Source organism: Condylura cristata, unplaced genomic scaffold (assembly GCF_000260355.1).
Source record: "Condylura cristata isolate star-nosed mole 26May11 unplaced genomic scaffold, ConCri1.0 scaffold00016, whole genome shotgun sequence".
NCBI lineage: Eukaryota > Metazoa > Chordata > Mammalia > Eulipotyphla > Talpidae > Condylura > Condylura cristata.
This window is the reverse complement of record NW_004567117.1, coordinates 7,503,873-7,526,268: the sequence shown is the minus strand read 5'-3', so window position 1 is coordinate 7,526,268 and position 22,396 is coordinate 7,503,873. Positions and strand designations below refer to the sequence as shown.

Genomic DNA, 22,396 nt, shown 5'->3' with positions numbered 1-22,396 from the left:
GTGTAGACTCTCTTTTCAAACTGGAATGGAGACTCACTCAACCACAATCAGTACTGCAACAGCTTCAACAGGGTCACACACTCCCAGTTCACAAGCTGAGGGCAGAGCAAAAAACCGCAGGGACTGATGAGGGTATGGGAGAACCCGAAGGTTGTAGCTGGTATGCTGTAGGAGCTGAGGTTAATGCACTTTTATTCTTACCTGTTTGTCAACTAGCTGCCCAATCTCATTTACTTTCACATTGAATTAGTATAAAAAGTAATGGTTCCTACAAAGTTTTCCATCCTGATTTCTCTTACCAATGTTGGACAATACATTCACTTGAAATGGTAGATTGCTACTTTCCTATTCCAGGCACATTAAATTCAGCAGGTTTGAATTACATTAATTTCTTCCTGTATAACCTTTTCTTCTTGTCTATATGTCTATGTAGAAAGTAGAGGAACCTGGAAGTCACTGGCAGTTACTGTGTCTTATCACTATTCACACCATGCACATTCAAAAGTCAAGTCTCTTTATTTTCACTGTAGTTACTTCTATCCAGTCCCTCCCTACACCACTGCTGTAGCCTTGGTCTGGTCCTTAGCATCTCTTGCCTGCTTCATTGGCATACAGAAGACTAGTGTTCCTGTTGTGGGTCTCAACTACTTTTTAACAGAAATATGTTTTAAAAACACAAATGACCAATAGTTCCTCTGTGCAAAGTATCTTGAGATCCTCGAATCTGTTGCCACAGGCAGAATCTAAGGTGGTCTCAAGATACCCAGCCCCCAGTGTACATACCCTGCATAGTCCCTGGGACTTTACATACCATGGATCTTCTGTCCATTCTATGTTATGTTGTGATGTGATGTGATGTGTGGACATCATTGATCCTATCTCCATGGGTGTGACCTAGTCACATGAGCCCGTAAAGCAGAGAATGGAGCAAGGCTGACTCAAGGCCAGGTAGTTTTTCTGTTACTGAGTAGCAGGGGACCTCGTGGCAAGGTCTTGAGAGTGGACTCTGCAGACAAGAATAGTCTGTGTATGACATGACAGTGGTGGGGGAGGTCTTGGTCTTAAAACAGGAGGAAATGAATTTCCCTACAGTCTGCAGAGCAGGCCAATATACCTCAGTCCAGCCTCCAGATGAAGATGCAATCAGTAACACCTTGAGTTCTGCTTTATGAGGCCCAGAGCAGAGGTATAGCCAATGTGAGCAAAGTGTGTGTTGCTTTAAGTTGATTATGATTACAGTAGTTTATAACATGACTAGAGAAAATGTATATATCTAAACAAGTCACAACTTTGATCCTTTCTGATGAGTCTGTGGCCTTCCTTTTTAATCTCATCTGTCTGATCTGCCCAGCTGTTTCAAATATTCTTGATTCCTGCTCTTCACATTTCCTTACCTGTTAAATTCCAATTGAGTTATGTAAATATTCTGGGTATAAATGGAATTATTCTGAAATTTAAAATAAATATGTGAGTTCCTCTTTTCTTTAGGCTGCCTTAAATACCGTCACGGCGGAAGTCATCCAACATTTTCTAATCATTAGAATCCACCTGACAGCGAGTGATCAGACATGTGCCAACCACTGGTTTAGTGCAGTTAGTGTCACACAAGTCACTGCTGAGGAATCTCTGCTCCAAAAGAGGCATTTGCAAAGAGCTAACGGTATACAGTCCTTTTCAAAAGCTGCCCTGTTCAAAATCTAGACCCTAAAAGAAAAAGAATCCAAGAGACATACATGTCTCAAACAGTTACTCCCAATATCTTCAGGCAAGAAAGTTCATTCTCAACAATAGCAGAGAATCTGTCTCCACATGAAAAGGAAGAGAACTGGGTAGGTTTCCTCTCTGTCCTTTCCCTAGCTGCTTCTGTACCCCTAGTGCTTTTAATTATAATCCACCCACCAAGAAGACTTCTTAGTATGGTAAAGGGATTAATAAAAACAGACCCCCACATCCTACACTGGCTATAGAAGGGCACATTAAGGATGACCCATAGTTTCAGAAACTCAAAATAAAACTGAATAACAATAATAAAAAAATCCCTTCAAATACACCACTCAGAATTATTATGTAAGAAATAAGAAAATTTGGTGAGTGAAGGGTTAGTGGAAACAGGATGTCCCTAGGCACTTTGGAAGGGACTACAGAAGAAACAGCAGGTGACAACATCAGACCCGTACCAGACCTTCCTACATAGAGGAAAGTTTATTATGGCCAAGGAACACTACACCCATGTAGTGTGAGTCAGTTCAAGACAAAAGCACAGAAAGCCAGAAATAGTGTGTATAATTATTTTCAGAACACATTCAAGCTTATTACACACCTACTGATTTCTGACAAAACAGCAGTCGACTTTGAGCTGCATCTTCTGTCTAATCTCAGCAGGTTGAAGCCAGGTAATGTGAAAAAAAAAAGCAAATTTCCTTTTTACCAGGTCACTTTCTCAATCCTCACCAGCTTCTAGGTTAAGTGATTTTAAAAAATATTAAATGCAAGCACAATTAGTTTCTATTCATAGTTAGTAAACTTATTCAGCTTTTCCTAACCTGCTAAATTAATAATTAGCTGATGTGAGACAATGATACTACTTTTTTTAATTAAAAACCTTAGAAAGTCAAAATGAAATTCACTTTCTCAGATATAAGAAATACTTTTGAATGTGTAATAAATTGTTAGGTGCTAAGAGCAAATCTCTGAACAGCATGGTTAGGAAGCTGCTGTGATTTTGTTGTTGTTGAAGACAATTTATCAACAGCAGTTTTAGTTTCACAGCAAAACTGAGGGACGGTACAGAGATTTCCTATATACCCTGTGGTCTCCTCCACACCATCTCCCATCATCCCCCACCAAAGTGGCATATGCTACCACTAATGAGCCTACACTGATGCATCATAATCACACAAGATCCCTGGTTTATATTAGGGTTGCCTCTCGATGGTACAGTCCATGGGCCCATGGATTTGTCCAGTGTGTAATGGCATGGATGCACCGTTACTAATCATCCAGGTCTTCACTGCCGTGAGAGCCCCCTGTTCTTCACCTATCCATTCCCTTGACCCTAAGTACTTAACCCACTGGTATTACTGTCTCCATAGTTTGGCCCTTTCTAGAATGTCCGAAAGTTGGACTCAGACTAAGTAGCCTTTTCAGACTGGCTTTTTACACTAAGTCATACACATTTAAGGTTCCTGCATATTATTTCACAGCTTGATAGCTTGTTTTTTTAAACTGAATAATTTTCCCTCATCTAAAGGGATATTTGCTTACCTACTAAAATGTAAAAGCAGCTCTTTAGGCATTTTGATGTTTAAAGAAAAACTCTCTACACAAGGAACTATAGTGATAGGACATGGGTGAATTGGCAGTGGAAGTGCATGGCACTACAGCTGAGAGGAGAAAGCATATACTGTACAAAAATGAAGAGTGATGTAAGATATGTGTGTGTGTGTGTGTGTAGCTGAGAGGAGAAAGCATATACTGTACAAAAATGAAGAGTGATGTAAGATATGTGTGTGTGTCTATTTGTGTATTCCGGGTATTGATAGCCCCCCCAAGTGAAGCTTGCATTCATACTAAATATACAATTAGCCTTGAGGTAAGTGCCCCAAACTAGCTGCTAAGTATTCTTGTTTGTTAAACAATAAATATTAGTCTTGACATATGTGTTACTAACAAAAATATATGTAACATTTTAGTAGAACTTTTCCTCTCTCTATATATATGGTAATAAGAATTAAATCACATTCTACAGAGTACGATTTATAGTAACATTTTACAGACAAAGCCTAGAAAGATATATTTTATCCTCACAAGATGGAAGTTCCTTAACAGGAAACTTTCAAGCTTGCCACCCACCACAGCCCACAGGGTCTGCAGAATCTGTAAACCCCGAACTCTTACTCTACAACAAGCCAGGGAGCTCTGGTTTGCAGATAAGAGAACCGAAGACATCAGGGTATCACAATGGCAAAGCCAAAATGCTACCCAGGCTGTTGCTACTGTGACAGTTGCCTCTGAAGGTTTAATATTCATAAACTCAGAATTCAGTTCTTTATGTGGTTAGCTGGAAAAACTTGCTTGACTGTAGAACAACCCTCCAGTCTGTTCTGATCCATCATGCTTCCACAATGCTCAGAATTTAGTTGTTGGGCATGAGTTTCATAAGCACTTTTTTAAAAAGTCTGGGAATGAGTGATTCTTGCAACTAAAATACAAAAGGCTGTTTCCACTCCTGGGTCACTGGATTAAAAGTGGATTAGAGTTCTATATTTTCACTTCTGTATTAATAAACCATATTATAATAGTGCAGCATGAACTTGCTGAGGCAAGTTTCTCAGCAGAAGTCTTCAGCTAAAATTAAAAGTGGTCAAAGCTGAATCTAATTTCTAATTGAACTTCAGTTATTTTTAAATGACCCTCTGCTTAATGGAGTGACTTGTGTTTGTGTTAGATACTTTGAGCTGATCTGTTTGATAAAGAAACCTTGAGAGAAGGATTAAATAAAGAAAAACATAAAACCTTGTCAAAAACAATTAACAATATTTTCCAGGTATTGATAGCCCTTAGTGAAGCCAGCATTCATATTAAATATACAATTAGCCTTGATGTAAGTGTCCCAAACTGGCTGCTAAGTATTCTTGTTGTTTGTTACAATAAATATTGGCCTTGACATATGTGTTACTAACAAAAATACATGCAACATTTTAGTACAGCATTTCCTCTCTCTATTTCACAATTTTTAATATCTCCTGTTGAATTATTTAACTGCAATATCCAAACAACAAGAAGTGACTGAAATACTTAACATGAATTTTCCCTTCTTCCTCTGCTATAAAAATTCTAAGACCATCAGAGCAGCGAAACCACAAGCTATTGACATCTTTAACTTAACTTAAACATACTTTTCAACTTAAACATACTTTTCAAATCAAGAGGATCATATTTACCTCTCTCCACATGCCAACCAGACACTGGACCAAAAGGTACATGTGTCATAAGTGCAGGGGAAGTGAGAGGATTCACCAGAGACAGAGTGGGGAGCAGAACAGGCAGATCTACGCAGTACACTGCTGATGGGAGCAGCGGCGGGGTCAGGAGAGGTCTGCCGCGCCATGTGGATCACTTCCAGGGCCAGGAATTGAACTCACACTGAGGCAGCTGCGGCTCACTATCAGTGTTGCGTCCTTATCTGTTGTACCACCAGGGAGGGCCAGAAGCTGTGATTCTACTACACTTCAACTCTGTAGTCAAAAAGAAGTCACAAGTGCTGTTCACAGGCCTCAAAGTTTGGCGACAAGGTTAAAGGAAACCTTCCTCTCAAACTGAAGGCAGTCAAATAGGGTAAGATCCAATTCAAGTAACTATCCACCAGGTATTACCGATCTATGAAAGGACTTTTCAGTCTTGTGGTTGATACTAGCAGTCTGCTTCCTAAACTTCTAGAAAGATCAGGGATAGTTCCATAAAAAGAAAGGCACCAATTTAAATGCCAATGAAAGGGACATGAGTTATAATCTTAAAAATTACAACCTGTCTTTCATGGGGAAAGTACTGTAATGAGGAAATGAAGTGGCAATGGATGAGGAACATTCTTCCTTCTCAGGAAGGAGCAGCAAGGGTCCCCAGTTAGACTGGTCTGTCCACTCTGAGCCGAAATGTGTCACACAGAAGTATATAAATCATTGTATATTCAGACAAACAGCTGAGTCTTGAACTTTGTTCTACTCACCACTTTGAATAGGTCAGCATCTGTATTCCCTCTAGATATATTTCTCTTCTTATTCAAAATAAGAAAGCTTCTGAGTTCTACTCTTCACCTTATTTTACAATAATCCAACCACAATCAGAGACTTAGCAATCATTTTTGGAAATTGGGTTTAAGAAATTGAGAGAGAATGATATTGTCTCCATCAACTTGCTTTCTTGGATGGAATCTGCTACTCTGGGCTCATTTGCTCCCAGGAGGCTTAATTAATCTATGTCAGGCCTAGAGTAAAGTTGTCCTGTTTATTAAAAGAAAGGGCCCTATTAGAGTGTCGACGGCAGATGTGCTTCAAGGAGATTTCAAAGGCTTCCTGGAAGACTCAAGAAGGGGTGTGGAGAGAGTAGCGGGGTGGAGTGAAGAAAGAAAAGAGATGAGAAGTGAACAGAAGAGACAGACTTTGATGCTTCTTACCTCACAAAACTACATACATAACTACAATTTTGAGAAAAAATGATCAACTTTGATGTCAAAAGTGTAAAAACCTACCGATAAAGCAAATAATCAAGAATCTATTAATAAATATAATCTCAAAAGCAGATCTTTCTCCTTTTTCTCTTTTCCTATTTCTCAAGTCTGGGCTGGAGGGAAACACATTTTTATATTTTCCTTCTGCTGCTACAGACTGGATTGTTTGATGCGTCAGTAAAACTATCTCTGGAGCATAGGGCAAGAGATCTGGGTTCTAATCATTTTCTAGCCATTATAGTCGAAACTTCCTGAGGGATATCATGAATTGCTCTGGGTCTCTTTACTCAGCAGTGAAATGAAGTAGGAGGCAAAATTACTTTTAATGTCCTTTACAGATCTAAAATTGTGTGATTCTCTAAGACAACCCCATGTCTACATCTCGTCTTCAGCTCATTTGGTTTTTTGAACTTGGAACAGGACCTTGAGAAACACATTATTAAAATCCTTGCAAAATTAATATAGCTCCTTGTTATCTCTCACAGCATGGTAATGTTGGTTCTATGGATTAAAATTATTGTAAACAAGAACAAGAACATGCATTAAGGCAAACAATAAGTGAAACTCAAATGGTTCACTCTCTCATTAATATTGTAATGCCTGTTATGAACAAATTGATCCATGTATTCAAGAAAGTGCAAAGATTTTCATGAGAGAACTAGTTAGTAGAAACTACCCTTTAAGTGCTTTTTTGAAGCTGTAAGTATAGGTCACTTCCCAAGAAAAGCCTGGAGCAGATCATCCAGAGCAGACACACAGGTCCAGCTGAAGCTCCTGTGTGGTGGGCTGTAGTCTCCACGCCTGGGACTAACTTCTGTCCACCATGTTGGAAAACTTCCTGAGGAGGGACTTGAGGAATGTCTTGGACTACGGTAGGGAAGAACACGCTTTGATCCTGGGCTAAGTGCTGAGGGACAGTGGGTGGACCCTGACTTCTAGTGTGAGGAAGCAGAGTGGGCGAGAGGCAGGAAGACACTGAGTAGGGGCCTTGGAGCAGGGTTTGGATCTGTCATTTCTAAGAATGGCAGGTGTAACAGGCATTCTTTCAGCTATATGGTCTGGCCCCAACCATTAAGTTCAGTCTCAACTCAGGCATGCCCCAGGTGGGGGATTATTTCTGGAGCTACAGCTAAGAATGAGCAGGGCCTTGTCCCTAATTTTGGGAGATGAGGCCATGGCAGATCCACCACCACTAGGGTCTGTGATGGTAAGGCCATACATGGATAAAGGGTTTCTTCCAGAGCACATGGGAAAGCACTCAGAGATAAAGTTGGGGAGGACACTGAAGATAAATTTCAAGCACATAAAACAAACACAAAGAATGATCTGAAATTTTAATCACGTGTTGCGGAGCTAGAAAATGTGGATTATTTTTTAAACCTGAAGATTAATTCCTTCATCAAGCAAACAGGTAATAAATACCTTCTATGAGAAATTCAACCACTGTGTGTGATATGAAGTACAAAAGTAAGACACACATCTGGAACAAGCAAAGCAATGAATATACTAGAGAAAATTTTGCTTATGAAACTCCAGCTGTCTGAAGGCACAAGCAGGAAGTTCATGTCATCGGGTCAGCAACACAGAGTGACGCTAAAAGACCACGTGATGAATGCTGATGTAAAGGAGCAAGCCTCATGTTTCAGTACCACAGTTTGGAATATTGATTATTTAGAAAACAAATTCCTATCCAGCTGTAATGGCATGGGACAAATTGAGGGGGGAAGGTAAAAGCCAAAAGAAATAAAAACATTTGTGAATTTATCCTTGATATAGCATCAATCACACAATGAACACAGGACATCCAGATCCAACATTCATTCAGTCTCGAAAATTTAACCTATTGTACAATGACATACCAGAGGGCTTACTGTTTCCTGACATTGACACTCATTTATTTTACCTTAATATTGTTTAAATGTTTCATGAAGCACTGTAAGAATTTATCACTATTTTTTAGGTGTTAGGTGTATTTATTTTTTAACATTTTTCTAATTTTATATATATATATATATGTATGTGTATATATGTGTGTGTGTGTATGTGTGTGTATATATGTGTATGTGTGTGTGTATATATATATATATATAGTGTATGTGTGTGTGTATATATATATATATTGTTCATTTTAAAACAGTATTTACTTCCCTCTCCCCCACTTTACCCACCTGTCATCACCTAAGCCACCATATTCTTCCCTCCTTCCAATCCCTCTCTGTCCCCTTCCCCTGTAGGAGGTCTCTGGTTTATAATTGTGTTTGTTTTGTTTGGTATTATACTAATAATACATTCCTCTACCCACTCACCCTCCAGTCTTATTTGCTTCTCTTAAATCCTCTTATAAGTGAAACCATATGATATTTTTCTTTTTCCTTCTGACCTATTTCACTGAGTATAATCCCTTCCAGTTTAAAAATAAAAACCAAAGAACAAATTTAACAATTTCAGTAAAAAGGGTCTGTTTTCTTAAGCAAAGTCTAAGGAGGACAAATCTCAACACTTTGGGGAGATTTAATGCTCACTCTGTCAGGTAACTGTTCCTATGATTGCAATAGAGCCAAAGAAAATCACATTAACTAGAGTCCTCCCACCCTTGGGAGTCCACAGAGGCACCCGTCTTCAGGCAGGAAAGCTGCAGAGGCTGCTGAGATACAGCCCAGGGCAGAGGGCAGGATATGCCAAGACATTCAATCCAGAGGCTAGAGGGGAATTTACACAATGGCTCAGAGTCAGAAACAGTCTAACTTGCCATTGTTGAATAACCAATGTTTCTACTGCTTTGGAAAAAAAATCTTACTTTTTTAATGTTTACAATTAGTTATTATATCTTGTAATTCATGAAATGTTATTGGAGTAAACTACCATTTCTGTGCTTATCCCCAATTCTAGGCCATCCTGGAGGGATCTGAATGCTACTCTGTGAGAAAGTCCACTCACCAGCTGGCCTCTGGACAGGACCCAACCCAGGGAAACATGCTTCTATGGTTTTACTGCTGGACTTGAGTAGCTCTATTTAGGCCCAGGAGGGTTAAAGTCTTATTCCACCATGGCTGGTTCATTGGCATCTTCACCTGGAGTGCTAACCCCATGTGGTTTACTTGAGTCCCATCAATACTACTGAATCAGCAAACAACATGTAGGGGCTAAATACAGTAAACTGAAGCTTCATACACATGGAGAAACATGACTAGGACCTGTGTCTATACCTGCAGGTAAATCATGTATCACTTTTCCAGTAATTCTCTAGATTCCTCCACCAATCAGGTGTCTTGTGGAGAAGAAACCAAACTATACCCTAGTATGGCCTCAAATTGTTACAGAAGCAGCACCAGACTGTATTTATTATGAAATATGGACTCAACTTTCAGATCATGTCTGACTTATTTTCCAAAGCCAAATCAGACTAGATTAGAATGGAGCCCAGCAAGGGAAAACATTCTAATTACATGGTCATTAGGAAATATGTGTGCTAATCAGTCAGATGCCAAATGTGGAAGCAATGGCACTAAAATAACCGGATGAACACTGTCTTTGCTATTGCATGTGGCTGCAATATTTTTATTTCCTCTTTAAAAATTTGTGTTTGAGGAAGAAACAGCAACAACAATAAAAAAAAAAAAAACTCTAAGAAGTTGTCTGTGTTCTTGTGACCCAATAAAAATAAGAAAATGACAGTACTGTTGATTTTGGTGGCATATATGAAAATCTGTAAACGTAAACATTTCTGAAGCATATGGACGAAGTTGTTTTTAATAAGATCTTATATTTTACTAATGATAAGATCTTATAACTTAGATAAGTAAGACGAAGACTTTTTAAAAATTTGAGGAAAAAGTCTCTCGTGGAAGAACACTGAATGTTACAATGATCTAAAGTGTGCTGCTCAAAGGATCTCTGAAAAAGTCAGCACACTTGGAAAGGTTGCTGTCAAAAGATTAGGGTGAGCGATTGAGGCTTAGTGAATGTTCAGTCATTGCTTTCAGGGGAGCTGCTTGTTGCTTCTTGCTTTCCAGGTCACTGGGTTTCTCCCACTGCAGCCAGGCTGGCCAAAGGGAAAGGCTATGTTGTGCTTGTAAAAGAAAAGGGAATTTTGTTTGCTAAAGACAAGTGTGTGTGTGCGCACGGGCACACGGGGAGGGAGTTCTCTACAGGTCATTATAACTTCTCAAGAGTAAGGATGTTAGTTGAGCCTTGTTGATTCTGATAGTGAAATGATGACGGCATTAAATACGTTATGGGGAAAACCGCCTGTAAGTAAGAGATTTAGCTTTTAAAAATGCCTGTATTTGGTGCCCCCTGGTTGGTGGCACAAGAGGTTAAGTGGCAGCTCTATGACGCAATCCACACTCTGCAGCATGAGTTCAATCCCCGGCCAGAGGGCTGATCTAAACGGTGCAGCAGACCTCTCCAGTCTCACCCTCTGCTCCCCTTAGCAGAATATTTCACTCAATCTGCCTGTTTTGCTCCCCACTCTGTCTCTGATGAATGCTCTCACCCCCACACCTTTGGCCTGTACCTCAGAGTTCTTGTATGCATAGATAAATATTTTTTAAAATGCCTGTATTCAATCCCTCTTACTAAATGTAAAAGAAATGTATGCCCCTTACTGGCCTCTGCACATCAATCTTAACTTGCTTACATCTGCCTGTGTTGGGGGCAGGGGTTAGGAAAGCTGCTGTGCTTTTGCAATTCGGATTTCTTTTCTCCATGTGTCTGGGAGTAGGACTGGGCAGGAGAAGTTATATGGTCTGAAATTTCAAGACAGGAAGGGTGCAGAGACTACAGAAGATTCAGTGACAAAAGCTTCACTGTCCCTATGGACTGGTAAACAGGAGTTTTAGCAGACCTGATCACTCTAGACATCTGTTGTCATAAATTTCTTTGGCCCATAGATTTTATTACTAGCTTTTCACAGCCGTGGTATTCCTGAGATATTTCTTTACAACACACCATGGTGGCTGCTATGGAAGGAAAGTGTCAACAGCCCGTAAGACCAGTTTCAACTGGAGATGCGGGCAGTTTCCTTGAGATGTTCACCTTGGAGAGGGTGGCCAGCCCCGCACAACTCGTGAGCCCTGAGCAATGACTGAGCTCACAACTGGCAACAAGTGGCCTTTAGCCAAGACCTCTCTCCTTGCTTTCTCAGCCAATAAAGTTTAATTCCTTTGTTCTTAAACGTTAGTCCAAAAGTGTAATCAAACCCTTAGCCTCAGCATCTTGGGGGCTCTCTCATGCCCAGAGACATCTGCTGGAATTCTCTTCCTTTGCTCTTTTGCTAAGCAATAAACACCAAGTCCTTGTTTGACCTTGCCGGTGTCAGGGGAGTCCCTTCAATTTTGACCGTGGGGCCAAGGCCCCTCATCCGTTCTCCACAGGGAGAACAGAGAACAGTGCTGGCTTTCTCTCAGCTTACCTGTCGCAGCGTGTAGTTTGAGGGTGGGATCAGATTGAGGGCCCTCAAATCTCCCTTGCCCAGTAATAACTGCATCCAAGGAAACGCTGGTTTTCATAAACACACCTACAGCTTCTCCTAGAATCCTAATGACAGACATCTACCATCATGAGACCCACGTGATAATTTAAAGCATTTCTTTTCTGTTTATTAAAACTTTGTCCTCCTTTAACCTTAGCATTGTAGACTTAAAAATAATGTTAAGCCAAACTGTCAAATTAACTGAAAGTAGCTATACTATTTCCTCCAATTCTTAATTTTTCCACATTCAACATATTCTATTGCTGTAGTCATTTCTTATGAGGTTTCCAAATCATTTACCATCCTGTAATTCTCTGCTGAATAAGCTCAAGTCAGAGTTGATTTTATTATTATCATTATCAACCAGTTACCACTGATCAGAAATATGCCATATTGCACAAAATTGAGTGATCTGCTTTAATAATGCAAGTATTTTCATCCCCATACTTTTGTTGTTGTTGAGGAAACTGAGACTCAGAAGATTTAAGGACCTCCTCAAAAATCACATGGGTTACAGTGAAGAGTTTGTCTTCACACCCAGGCTGACTGCCTCGGTGCGTATGATCACCAGCCAGCTGACAACACCCTTGGATGGGACCCCATTGGGGCAGGACTCCACCACGGCTGCTGCTTGCAGGAAGTCAAAGGGCATACTTCCTGAGACCACACAAATGTCTGCCAGCCACACTGCAAAGTTGGTTCCTGCTGAGTTTTTGATTACCTGAAACTCAAAGATGAGTTTCACCTAAACTGTTACTAAGTCTGACTGCCTGTTCTCTGTCTATTTTTATTTCGATCCTCAAAAACAGTAAAGTTTTACTCTTTCTACCTGCCACATTCTTTGCCACTTTGCTTTAATGTTTACACTGTCCACAAAAAATACCCTGGTTTCGGATCTGGGGACTGCTAGTCACTAAATGATTTTTTTTTTTTTTACCTTTATCTTTATTACTTGCAACACTGATGTGATTCAGGAGTAGAGGATTATCATGTCATAGCCACTACCACCAAAGGACCAATAATCCTCTACCACAAACCTTGGTATCACGTTTTGAAAAGTTGGTGTGGAATGTCTTTTGCAGCAACTTGGATGGAGCTGGAAAAGATCATGCTTAGTGAGATAAGCCAGAAAGAGAAAGAAAAATACTGAATGGTTTCGCTCATAGCCGGAGTATAATGGACCAGGTGAGAAAATAGTAATAATGAAGAGCCATGTACCAGAGACATTTTGTGGGGGTGGAGTGGGGAATGGGATCAAAAACGGGGGTGGGGGGTTGGGAGGGAAATACACGGGATTATGGTGATGGCACATGGGTGACTTGGTGATGATAAAAATTCAGTTTAGAGCCCTCTCTGGTGGCACAAAAGGTTAAAGCACAGCACTATGAAGTTACCACTGAAGCATGAGTTCGATCCCTGGGCAGGGAGGTGACCCTCATAGTGCAGCAGACCTCTCCTGACCCAACCTCTGCTCCTATCAGCAGTGTATTTCAGTCAATCTGCATGTTCTGCTCCCCACTCTGTCTCTGGTGAATCATCTCCTCCCCTCTGCCCCCCACACCTCTGGCCTAAACCCCAGTTCTATATGCATAAATAATAAATCTTCTTTAAAAAATTCAGTTTAGAGGATAGCAAAGACTAAAGGTCTTAGTCCCAAGAGCACTGTTTTCTAATATGTTAAACTACTAACCCTGTGTACCTGGCTAGCTAAACTCTATATTTTATAGTTACTACTGGCTAGCTAAATTCTATATTCTATAGTTACTATGTGGAAAAAGAAAAAGACACATTTTGCATGTTTTTTTCAACTACCATCTCATTACTGCTTTGGCAACTGCATGACTGATTTACAATCTGTTTTTCTTATTTAACCAAGTCATCTCCACCTTCACAAAATTTCAAGTATCAGTAGAGAGAGCATTTTTTCTATTACCAATTATTTTGTAAAATTGAAACTTTTGCTGACAAAAGTTTCTGTCTCCCAGAAAAAGTTATTCTTTAGAATCTGTCAAATTTATAAAAATACTTTAATATTACTAGAGCAAATGACCAACATTACCACAACACTCAAATGTCACATTTAAGTAGCACAGAAGTGTATTCAAAGTTAATTAATTGTAAAAAAAAAAATCTGTACTCAAAAATACAGATTATCTATAATGAATTTGAAGCACAGGATATAAAATAAATTTAGTGAAATGTTCATTACCAACCCCTTGGTTAGTTATAAAGTATTAATTCCCCTGCATGAAATTCTGTAATTTTCTAGACTCCTCTTTAGAAATTCTGGTAGCTGAGATTAGGACTGCCAGGTAACTCTGTGTATTCCATTATATAAAAAACAGTCAACAGAAAGACCCTCCTCAAAGCTAAGAAAAAAGGCTTCTCTTCGCTTACATAAGTGAGTCCACACTGGAAAAATACAATGTCTCCTTTAAGCTTGCAAAGTCCTTTAGCATCAGAGTAAAACCCAGATAAGGAATACATGATTGGATCGCTCTATTTTCAGAATAAGCATCTAAATCAATAATTAAACACTTTGGGTTACAAAATAAGTCAAAGTCAAAGCCAATAAAATGCAAGAAGTGCATGAAAGACCTGTGATAGTGTCCTTGGAACAAGCATTTTATTCCCAATAGCAACCATTCTAGAAGACAAAACTTCTAGAAACTAGTGTATGACAGACTAAAACCTTTGATCTTAAGTTGTTATATTCAAAATGTGTGTGTGTGTGTGTGTGTAAAAGGGCGGGTTTATTTGGAAAAAGATAGAGGGAAAACAGAGGCACCTGCACAGACACAAATAGGCGTGAGAGGTACTGCTGCTGCTTTTCAAAGGGACAGTTTTATTAAGACATACCTGCATAGACACAGGTGGGTATGTTAGGGGGAAAGGATGTCCTGAAGACTCTGCAGAGTCCTTTGGACTCCACCCCCTACTCCAGTAAATTACAACTCCCAGCAATACCACAGAAAGAACTGTGAGGACCCAAGGGTGGAGCTAAGCAGGTGTTTTGGGACTTTGGGGATATAGAAGGGAGCCATGTTAGACGTGCTCTCTCTCTTTCTGGACTGTATGGCTGGTGGCTGGTCACCTGACTCTTGAAGAGCTTTCAATATGTGATTGGAGTTCCAAGTCAGTGGAGCTGGTAGGATGTTCTAGTTAACTTGTATCTCTCTCTCTTTCCCTGGGTTGTTCCTTCTCTTTTCCCCTTGTAAATAAACTCATTATTGACCCTTTTTGTGTGTGCCTGCAGTACAATTAAATTTTAAGTACGCGGATGAGGACCTACAGATAGGCAACCCAGTTCACAGTGGGTTCCCTGTAACAGATAGTCTCGGGACAAGAGCTACCTCGAATATATGTATTTTTCAATGTTCCTGAAATTTAGTAACCCAGCCCTAAATGACATTAACAACATGAAATAGGATTGAATTTTCCCTTCCAACACAAGAAACAGGCACATTATGCAAAACATAATAGGAACAATACAAGGATTATAGCTAGAGCAAGCAGAGATGAATGAAAACAGAACATGGGAAATCAGATGGGTTTAATGCCAGCTCGAGAAAAGAGGAATAGCCAGGCATGACCCACTGCCTGTGACACCCGCCAGAAAAGTGAATTGCGTTAGCGTGTGGTGGGAGGGGCTGGCTTGGAGGCACAGGTGATGCCCCAGCACCGCAAAGGGGAGAGATTAGAAGGAGCAGTTCTGTGAATGCAAATGATCAATCTGAAATGGAATCTCTCCACCGTGAGGGAAGCTTCCTGGGCACGAAGACAGACCTGCTCCTAGCCTGAGGTCATTCTCCTCAGAGCTCAAGAACATAACGGCCACGGTCGAGACTGTCATAGTTGTCAAAAGGCTGTGTGTCCACATTTATTAACCTGAATTTGCTAAAAGTTTCTACAAAAATCATTCAACTATCCTTCTCTTAGAGGAAAAGTTTTCTTTACAAAAAGAACCCTTTCACACCAAGCTGCAATGCTTGCCTTGATAGGTATTTTAAAAATTACTCATTTTCTCAACAAGAACATAACATCACTGTTCAAATTATCCCAGTGCTTCTATGTACAGAAATTTAGAAGTTTTTACAAATAAATACTTGAAATCATTTAATTATAAAAGGTAAAACTCATTTAAATTCTAACAACCATGATATTAAAGAAAACATGATTTTTTAAGGTCTCCAATTTGTTTCCTACTATACAAACTGCCAGAAATTTTTTTCTTAAAAAAAAATCATATTTTTTTCTTTTGAGCATAACCTTTTTATGATATTTTAAGTGTTTCTAGTAATGATACTGTTGTAGATTATGGAAAATAATTTTAATTTTAGAAATTGAGTTGAGTAATTTTTTCAAAATTCTTGGATAAAAAGAGGCATCTTGAACATTTTATACAAATATTTCCCAGCTTTCAATAATAAAGGGATTTTTTTTTAAACTTACCTCCACATCACAGGTATATTCTGATCCATCTAGTAGTACCACTTTGCACTGCATGCTTTTAGGCTTTTTAACAATCTTTAATGGAGATCGAGAGAGTTTACTGCTAGATGATTTCTGAGAAAGTTTATCGTCTTCCAATTGCTGATATTCAAGCTGTTTTGCAACTCCAGCAGCAAACTCTCGTTCCTTGTCAGTGACCTGTGAAGAGCAAACAATGAACAGTTTTCATGGCAGAAGAGGAAATATTGCTCAGGCAGTAACAGCACATTAGCAAGCAGCTTTCCTATTTCCTGGTGGATGAGTGATGTCTGAATTACGTTATTACTACTAACTGGCAATATGGATATCTAAATGTCCCAGTTTCACTTATGTAACTTTTGCCATATAACTGGGGCTCTTATTATACTTTGACTCAGGATTTAATTTGGAAGCATTGAGTTATTAACTGCCATCAAGATTTCACCAAGAATCCAGCAAGATAGGGGCAGAGTTAAGATAGGTTTACCTCCTCCAGATGTATATAACAAACCTAATGCAAAACAAAGCCCAGAACTCCAGAGGGAAAGCTGATTATCAGCACACACAGAGTAAAAAGTGAACAGTGTTAAGAGCTCTCTAGGGTAATGTTAAGAAAAATAAAAGCCATATCATGGGGAAAAAAGATGAAAAAGAGAAAGGTAATGAAGACCTATTTACAGAAATAATCACTTTCTTTAGTCTATTTGAAGGAAAAAACATATGATCCAGAAAGTTGCTATCTAAGAGGCCCACAGAGTTCTAAACAGCATAACACATGATGATGAAGTTGTCGAGAACCAATGATGAGGACAGAATATATAAAAAAAAAGGAGAATAATTAAAACATTAAGGGTAATCTATAGGGAAAGATCAATCAGACTGTCAGCAGACTTTTTAAGAAAAACATTATAAGTAAGAAAAGACTGGAAAGAGATACTTTAAACAATTAAACACTTCCAGCTCAGAATCCTTGAGTTGGTAAGATTAATAGTCAAGATAGAAGGAAGAATAAGGAGCTTCAGTGAAATGCAAAGACCAAAAACCAAAAACCAAAAAAAGAAAAAGACTTTATATCAAGACACATATGAAAGAAATCTTAAAGGGGTTATATAAAGCAATAGAACAGTTAATGTTAAAGCAACAGACAAACAGACACCAAAATTACTTAAAATGAAGAAAGAGAAGGAGGAGGAAAATGATAATGTGGTCCACTCAAATCAGCTAGAGACTTGTCCAATGGGTCACATAAATATCCCAGTAGAATTCAAACAAAAGTAATAGCAATAACATATAAGAAAATGGAAATGGAACCTAAACAAAATATAATAGGAAGCCCTCAAAAAAGAAACAAGACAAGGGCCTTCCCTGGTGGTGCAGTGGGTTAAAGCATAGCACTAAGAAGCTAAAGCCACTTCAGCATGAGTTTGATTCCCGCCCTGGAGGTGACCCACATGAAAGGCAGACCTCTCCGGACCAGCCCGCTGTTCCCCTCAGCAGTGAACTTTGTCAATCTGCCTGTTCTGCTACCCACTCTGTCTCTGGTGAATCCTCTCATGGCCCCTGCACCTCTGGCCTGTACCCCAGTTCTGAGTGCATAAGTAAATAAATCTTAAAAAAAAAAAAAAAAATGAGGCCCTCCCTGGTGGCGCAGCAGGTTAAAGCACTGCACTAAGAAGCTTAAGCCACTTCTGCATGAGTTTGATCCCCGCCTGCCCCGGAGGTGACCACATGGCGTGGCAGATCTCTCCTGACCCCGCCCCCTGCTCCCCTCAGCAGTGTACTTCATCTATCTCCCTGTTCTGCTCCCCTCTCTGTCTCTGGTGAATCCTCTCACCCTCTGCATCTCTGGCCTGTACTCCAGCTCTATATGAATAAAGAAAAAAAAAAAAGAGAGAGAGAGAGAGAGAAAGAAACAAGACAATAAACAAGAAATATAAGCCAAGCCTAACAAAATATGCACCAAATGATAGTGCCATGAGATTCATAAAACAATTAGTAATAGACTTAAAAGAGAGATTAAATAGGAAGGGACTTTTAATACTCCAATTACAACAATGAAAAATCAACAAGTATAAATAAAGATAAAACAGCTTTAAGTGAGGAGCTAGATCAGCATAGTTTCATAGATATCTATAGAACACTTCACCCAAAAATAGTGGGGTACATATTTTTTCAGATGTAAACGGAACATTTCCAAGAAAAGACCACATTCTGGGACACAAGGCAACTGACAGAAAAGCACAAAGATCAAAATTATATATAGTACATTTTCTGATGTTACAATATAAGTTAGAAATCAACTATAAGAAAAAAAAACTATAGCTAATGGAGAAAGGACAACATTCTGTTTAACAGCAATTGGATAAAAGAGGAAATCAAAGCAGAAATTTAAAAACACACTGAGATCATGAAAATGATACAAGTTACTAGAATATATGGGATGCATCAAAACCAGATTTAAGAAAGAAGATAATTAAAATATGGGTCCATATTATAAAGCAAAACAAAAACAAAAATCCCAAATAAACAATATCATATCTAAAGGAACCCAAAAAGAGAAACAAATAAGACCTAAAGTTACTCAAAGGAAGAAAATAAAAATAAGATCAAATTAAGTGAAATAGAGTTCAAAATGTTTATACCAAAAAAAAAAAATCAATGAAATGAAGAGTTGGTTAGCATATATGGAGAGATAAATAAAACAGATAAAATCCTAGCTAGGCTACAAAGAAAAAAAAAAACAAAGATAAAAAACATTAATAAAAGAAATTAAAACACTATAGATTACACAGAAATACAAAAGATTATATGAACAGCAACATACCAATAGATTCAATAACCTTGAAGAAATGGATAAATTTCTAAATCAACACAATCTACCAAGACTAACTAAGGAAGAAGTAGATGGAATAAACAGTAATAAAAACACCTTCTGGAAAAGGGCCGCCTCCTTGGTGGCCTAGTGATTAAGTCTCTGTGTTACCATCACTACTGCCTGAGTTTGATTCCAGACCAGAGAGCTGACCCACACAGAGCACAGGGTACCTCTCTGGTCTGGCCATCTGCTCCCCTCAGTAGTGTATTTAAGGTAGAGCTGCCTGTTCTGCTCCCCACTCTATCTTGGGTGAATCATCTAACCTTTGTACTTCTGGACTCCCCAGTTCATCTACAAAACAAACCAATGAAACTCTGAAAAACCAATGCCAAGGACCAGATAAATTTACAAATAAATTTTATTAAACTTCTAAAGAATCAATCCCCACTTTGATCAAATTGCTTTCTGAAATATTGAGGAATACTCTTTAATACATTTTATGATGCCAATAGTACCTTAATAATGAAACCAGACAAAGAACAAAAGAAAATTACAGGCCAATATCCTTGATGAATACTGATGTAAAAATTTTCAACAAAATATTAGCAAGTCATATTCAACAGTATATCACAAGGAACATACACCACAATCAAGTGGATTCATCCAGGGATGCAAGGATGGTCTAATATACATAAATCAATTAATATGATAGTGTTTTGAACAACAGTAAAGATAAAAATGATACTATCAATGGATGCAGAGAGAGCATTTGGTAAGATTCAGTACTCATTTATGGTAAAAACTCAAAATGCGATGAGAAAAAAGAATCTACCTTAATATAATATAATGAAGTCCATATATCATAAACCAACAGTCAACACAATACTCAACAGTGAAGAGAAGAGTAGGAAGATGATATTAGAGGGTCCCTGGTTTGCAAGTATGAGGACACTTTAGAGTAGTCTACACAGGCACTGGAGGCCCCCATGAGTTGGGGACATCCAGAGCATGTGCTGAACCGGTACGGGAGGCTGTATAGGACAGAAGACACGAAGAGGAAATTCAACTCCATGCAACAAAATGTGTGTGGGAGTTATCCTCGGGCGGACACCTCCATTTAAACTCACAACCAGGGAGATACTTGGTACAGATCTAACCATGGAGAGATGCTTGTAAGAGATCTGGGGTTAGCCAGGTGGACAGCACTCCAAAAAGGAGAGACTCACTACCTCCACTTTCCTTGGGATTGGGTGGATATGGAGATCAAAAGGATACAGTGAAACTGAGCTGGAAATTGCCATGGTGCTGCAAAGAAAGCCCTGCCCAGAGAATGCAAGGATCTGAAATCCAGTGAGAAGGGCTACCTGTGGTTCCACAGGCCTGAGCCACATACCCATACACCACAAATTCTGGTGATGCTCCACTCTCAGATATTCCCACAGCCCCAGAAGAGCCAGACACAGGCTAGTTTTCTCTGACACATAGAGCCATCTACTGGAAAGTTGGCAGCTCTGTACTGTTAGTAATAAGAAATTTAATATTGTGGAGACAGAAAAATACAACAAATGGCAATTTTGACTCCTTGGGGGAATACTACATCACAGAAAGAAGAAATCACTAGAACCCAACCACAAAAAAACATGAAGATCTCTTCTTATCAGATACAGAGTCCAAAACTGAAATAAATGGAAGAAAAAATAAAGCTGATCAAAGATAAACAAGAAAACTCAGAAAAAGAAACGAATGTCCTGGTAGATAAGATTAATAGCTTACGATTGAAACTGAAGCTTTAAACAACAAAATAAAAAATGCAGGGTGTGAAAAGAGGAGTTAAAAAAAAAAGCTATAGTAAAAGAATAGACTACATGGAAGGTCAAACCAGCAACCTTAAAGATAATAATGCACAAATAATTCAGGTGGAAGAAGAAAGAGATTTACAGAGAAGAAATGAAGAAATACTTCAAGAATTATCTGCCTTCATAAAGAAAGGAAATCATCACTCTTAGTAAGAGAAATAAAGATTAAAGACTACAATAAGACACTCTACCTCACACCTATGAGAATCACACTTATTAAATAGACCCCCAACAACAACAAGTGCTGGAGAGGATACAGAGAAAAAAAAGAACCCTAGTTCCACTGTTGGTGGGATGTAAAATGGCAAAATCTTTTTGTAAAGCAAAAGATTTACCTTAAAAATTAAAAATGGAAATACCATATGACCAAGCAGTCCCACTCGTGGACACATACCAACAGATTATGACACCTTCAACACAAAGACCCATATGTTCCACAATATTCATAGCAGCAGTTATAATAGGTAGGCTATGGGACAGTCTAAATCTCCTTCGGTGGGCAAATGGATCAAGAAGATGTGGTATATATATTATACAGCCACAGAAAGGATGAAATGTAGCCATTTCTAGCAAAATGGAGGTCTTTGAGAACACTGCCTGCAACAAACTAAGTCAAAACAACAAAAACAAATATTAGATATTCACATAACAGACAATTTCATAATACAAATAAAAACACTTTCAAAAACTACCGAATATCAGCAAACATCCCGAGCATCTGAGAGCAAGATGGATGGGGGAGGGGAAGGGACATGGGGACAGAGGAATGGTGGTAGGGAAAAGAAATCTTTTTAAAAAAATAAACCTGGGCCCTCCCTGGTGGCGCAGCGGGTTAAAGCACTGCATTAAGACGCTTAAGCCAATTCTGCATGAGTTTGATCCCCGCCTGCCCCGGAGGTGACCACATGGCACGGCAGACCTCTCTGTCCCGTCTGCTGCTCCCTTCAGCAGTGTACTTTGTTGATCTGCCTGTTCTGCTCCCCACAGTTCCTGGTGAATCCTCTCACCCTCTACATCTCTGGCCTGTACCCCAGTTCTGTATGAATAAATAAATAAATCTTCAAATAAAAAAATAAAAATAATAAACCTGGGGACAACCCAAATGGCCAAAATTATGATTGGATCAAAAAGATGTGATGTGTGTGTACACCACATGGTGGAATACTACTTGGCAATCAAAAAGTAAGACCATGCCATTTGCAGCAACATGAATGAGAAGGAAGGAATGATGCTCAATGAAATACATCAGAAGGAAAAAGAAAAATATTGAGTGGTTTTTCTTATAGGAGGGATGTAAGAGAACCAAATAAGACATGGAGCATAACTGTATTGTTATTACAATACAAAACAAAACCAAATAGGCAATTATAAACCACAGAGATCCTCTTTAGAAGGGGGAAGGAGAGGAATCAGAAGGAGGGAGGGAGGAATGTGGGGGTCTGTGGTGACCATACATGGGAGAATTGGGGGAGGGGGAAGTAAGCATTGTTTTAAAATGAACAACAATATGAATAGATACACAAATTAATAAATTTAAGAAAAGTCTTTAAAAAAAA

The 22,396-nt window shown here is 39.0% G+C and overlaps 1 protein-coding gene across 1 annotated transcript in view; it reads right to left on the bottom strand.

The window, feature by feature from the left end:
- EPB41L3 (erythrocyte membrane protein band 4.1-like 3) overlaps positions 1–22,396 on the bottom strand; it is a 176,952-nt gene that overhangs the window by 70,683 nt on the left and 83,873 nt on the right. The window contains exon 3 of the mRNA XM_012725842.1: positions 16,152–16,349. Coding sequence (XP_012581296.1) covers positions 16,152–16,349 — 198 coding nt within the window. The remainder of the gene's footprint in view (positions 1–16,151; positions 16,350–22,396) is intronic.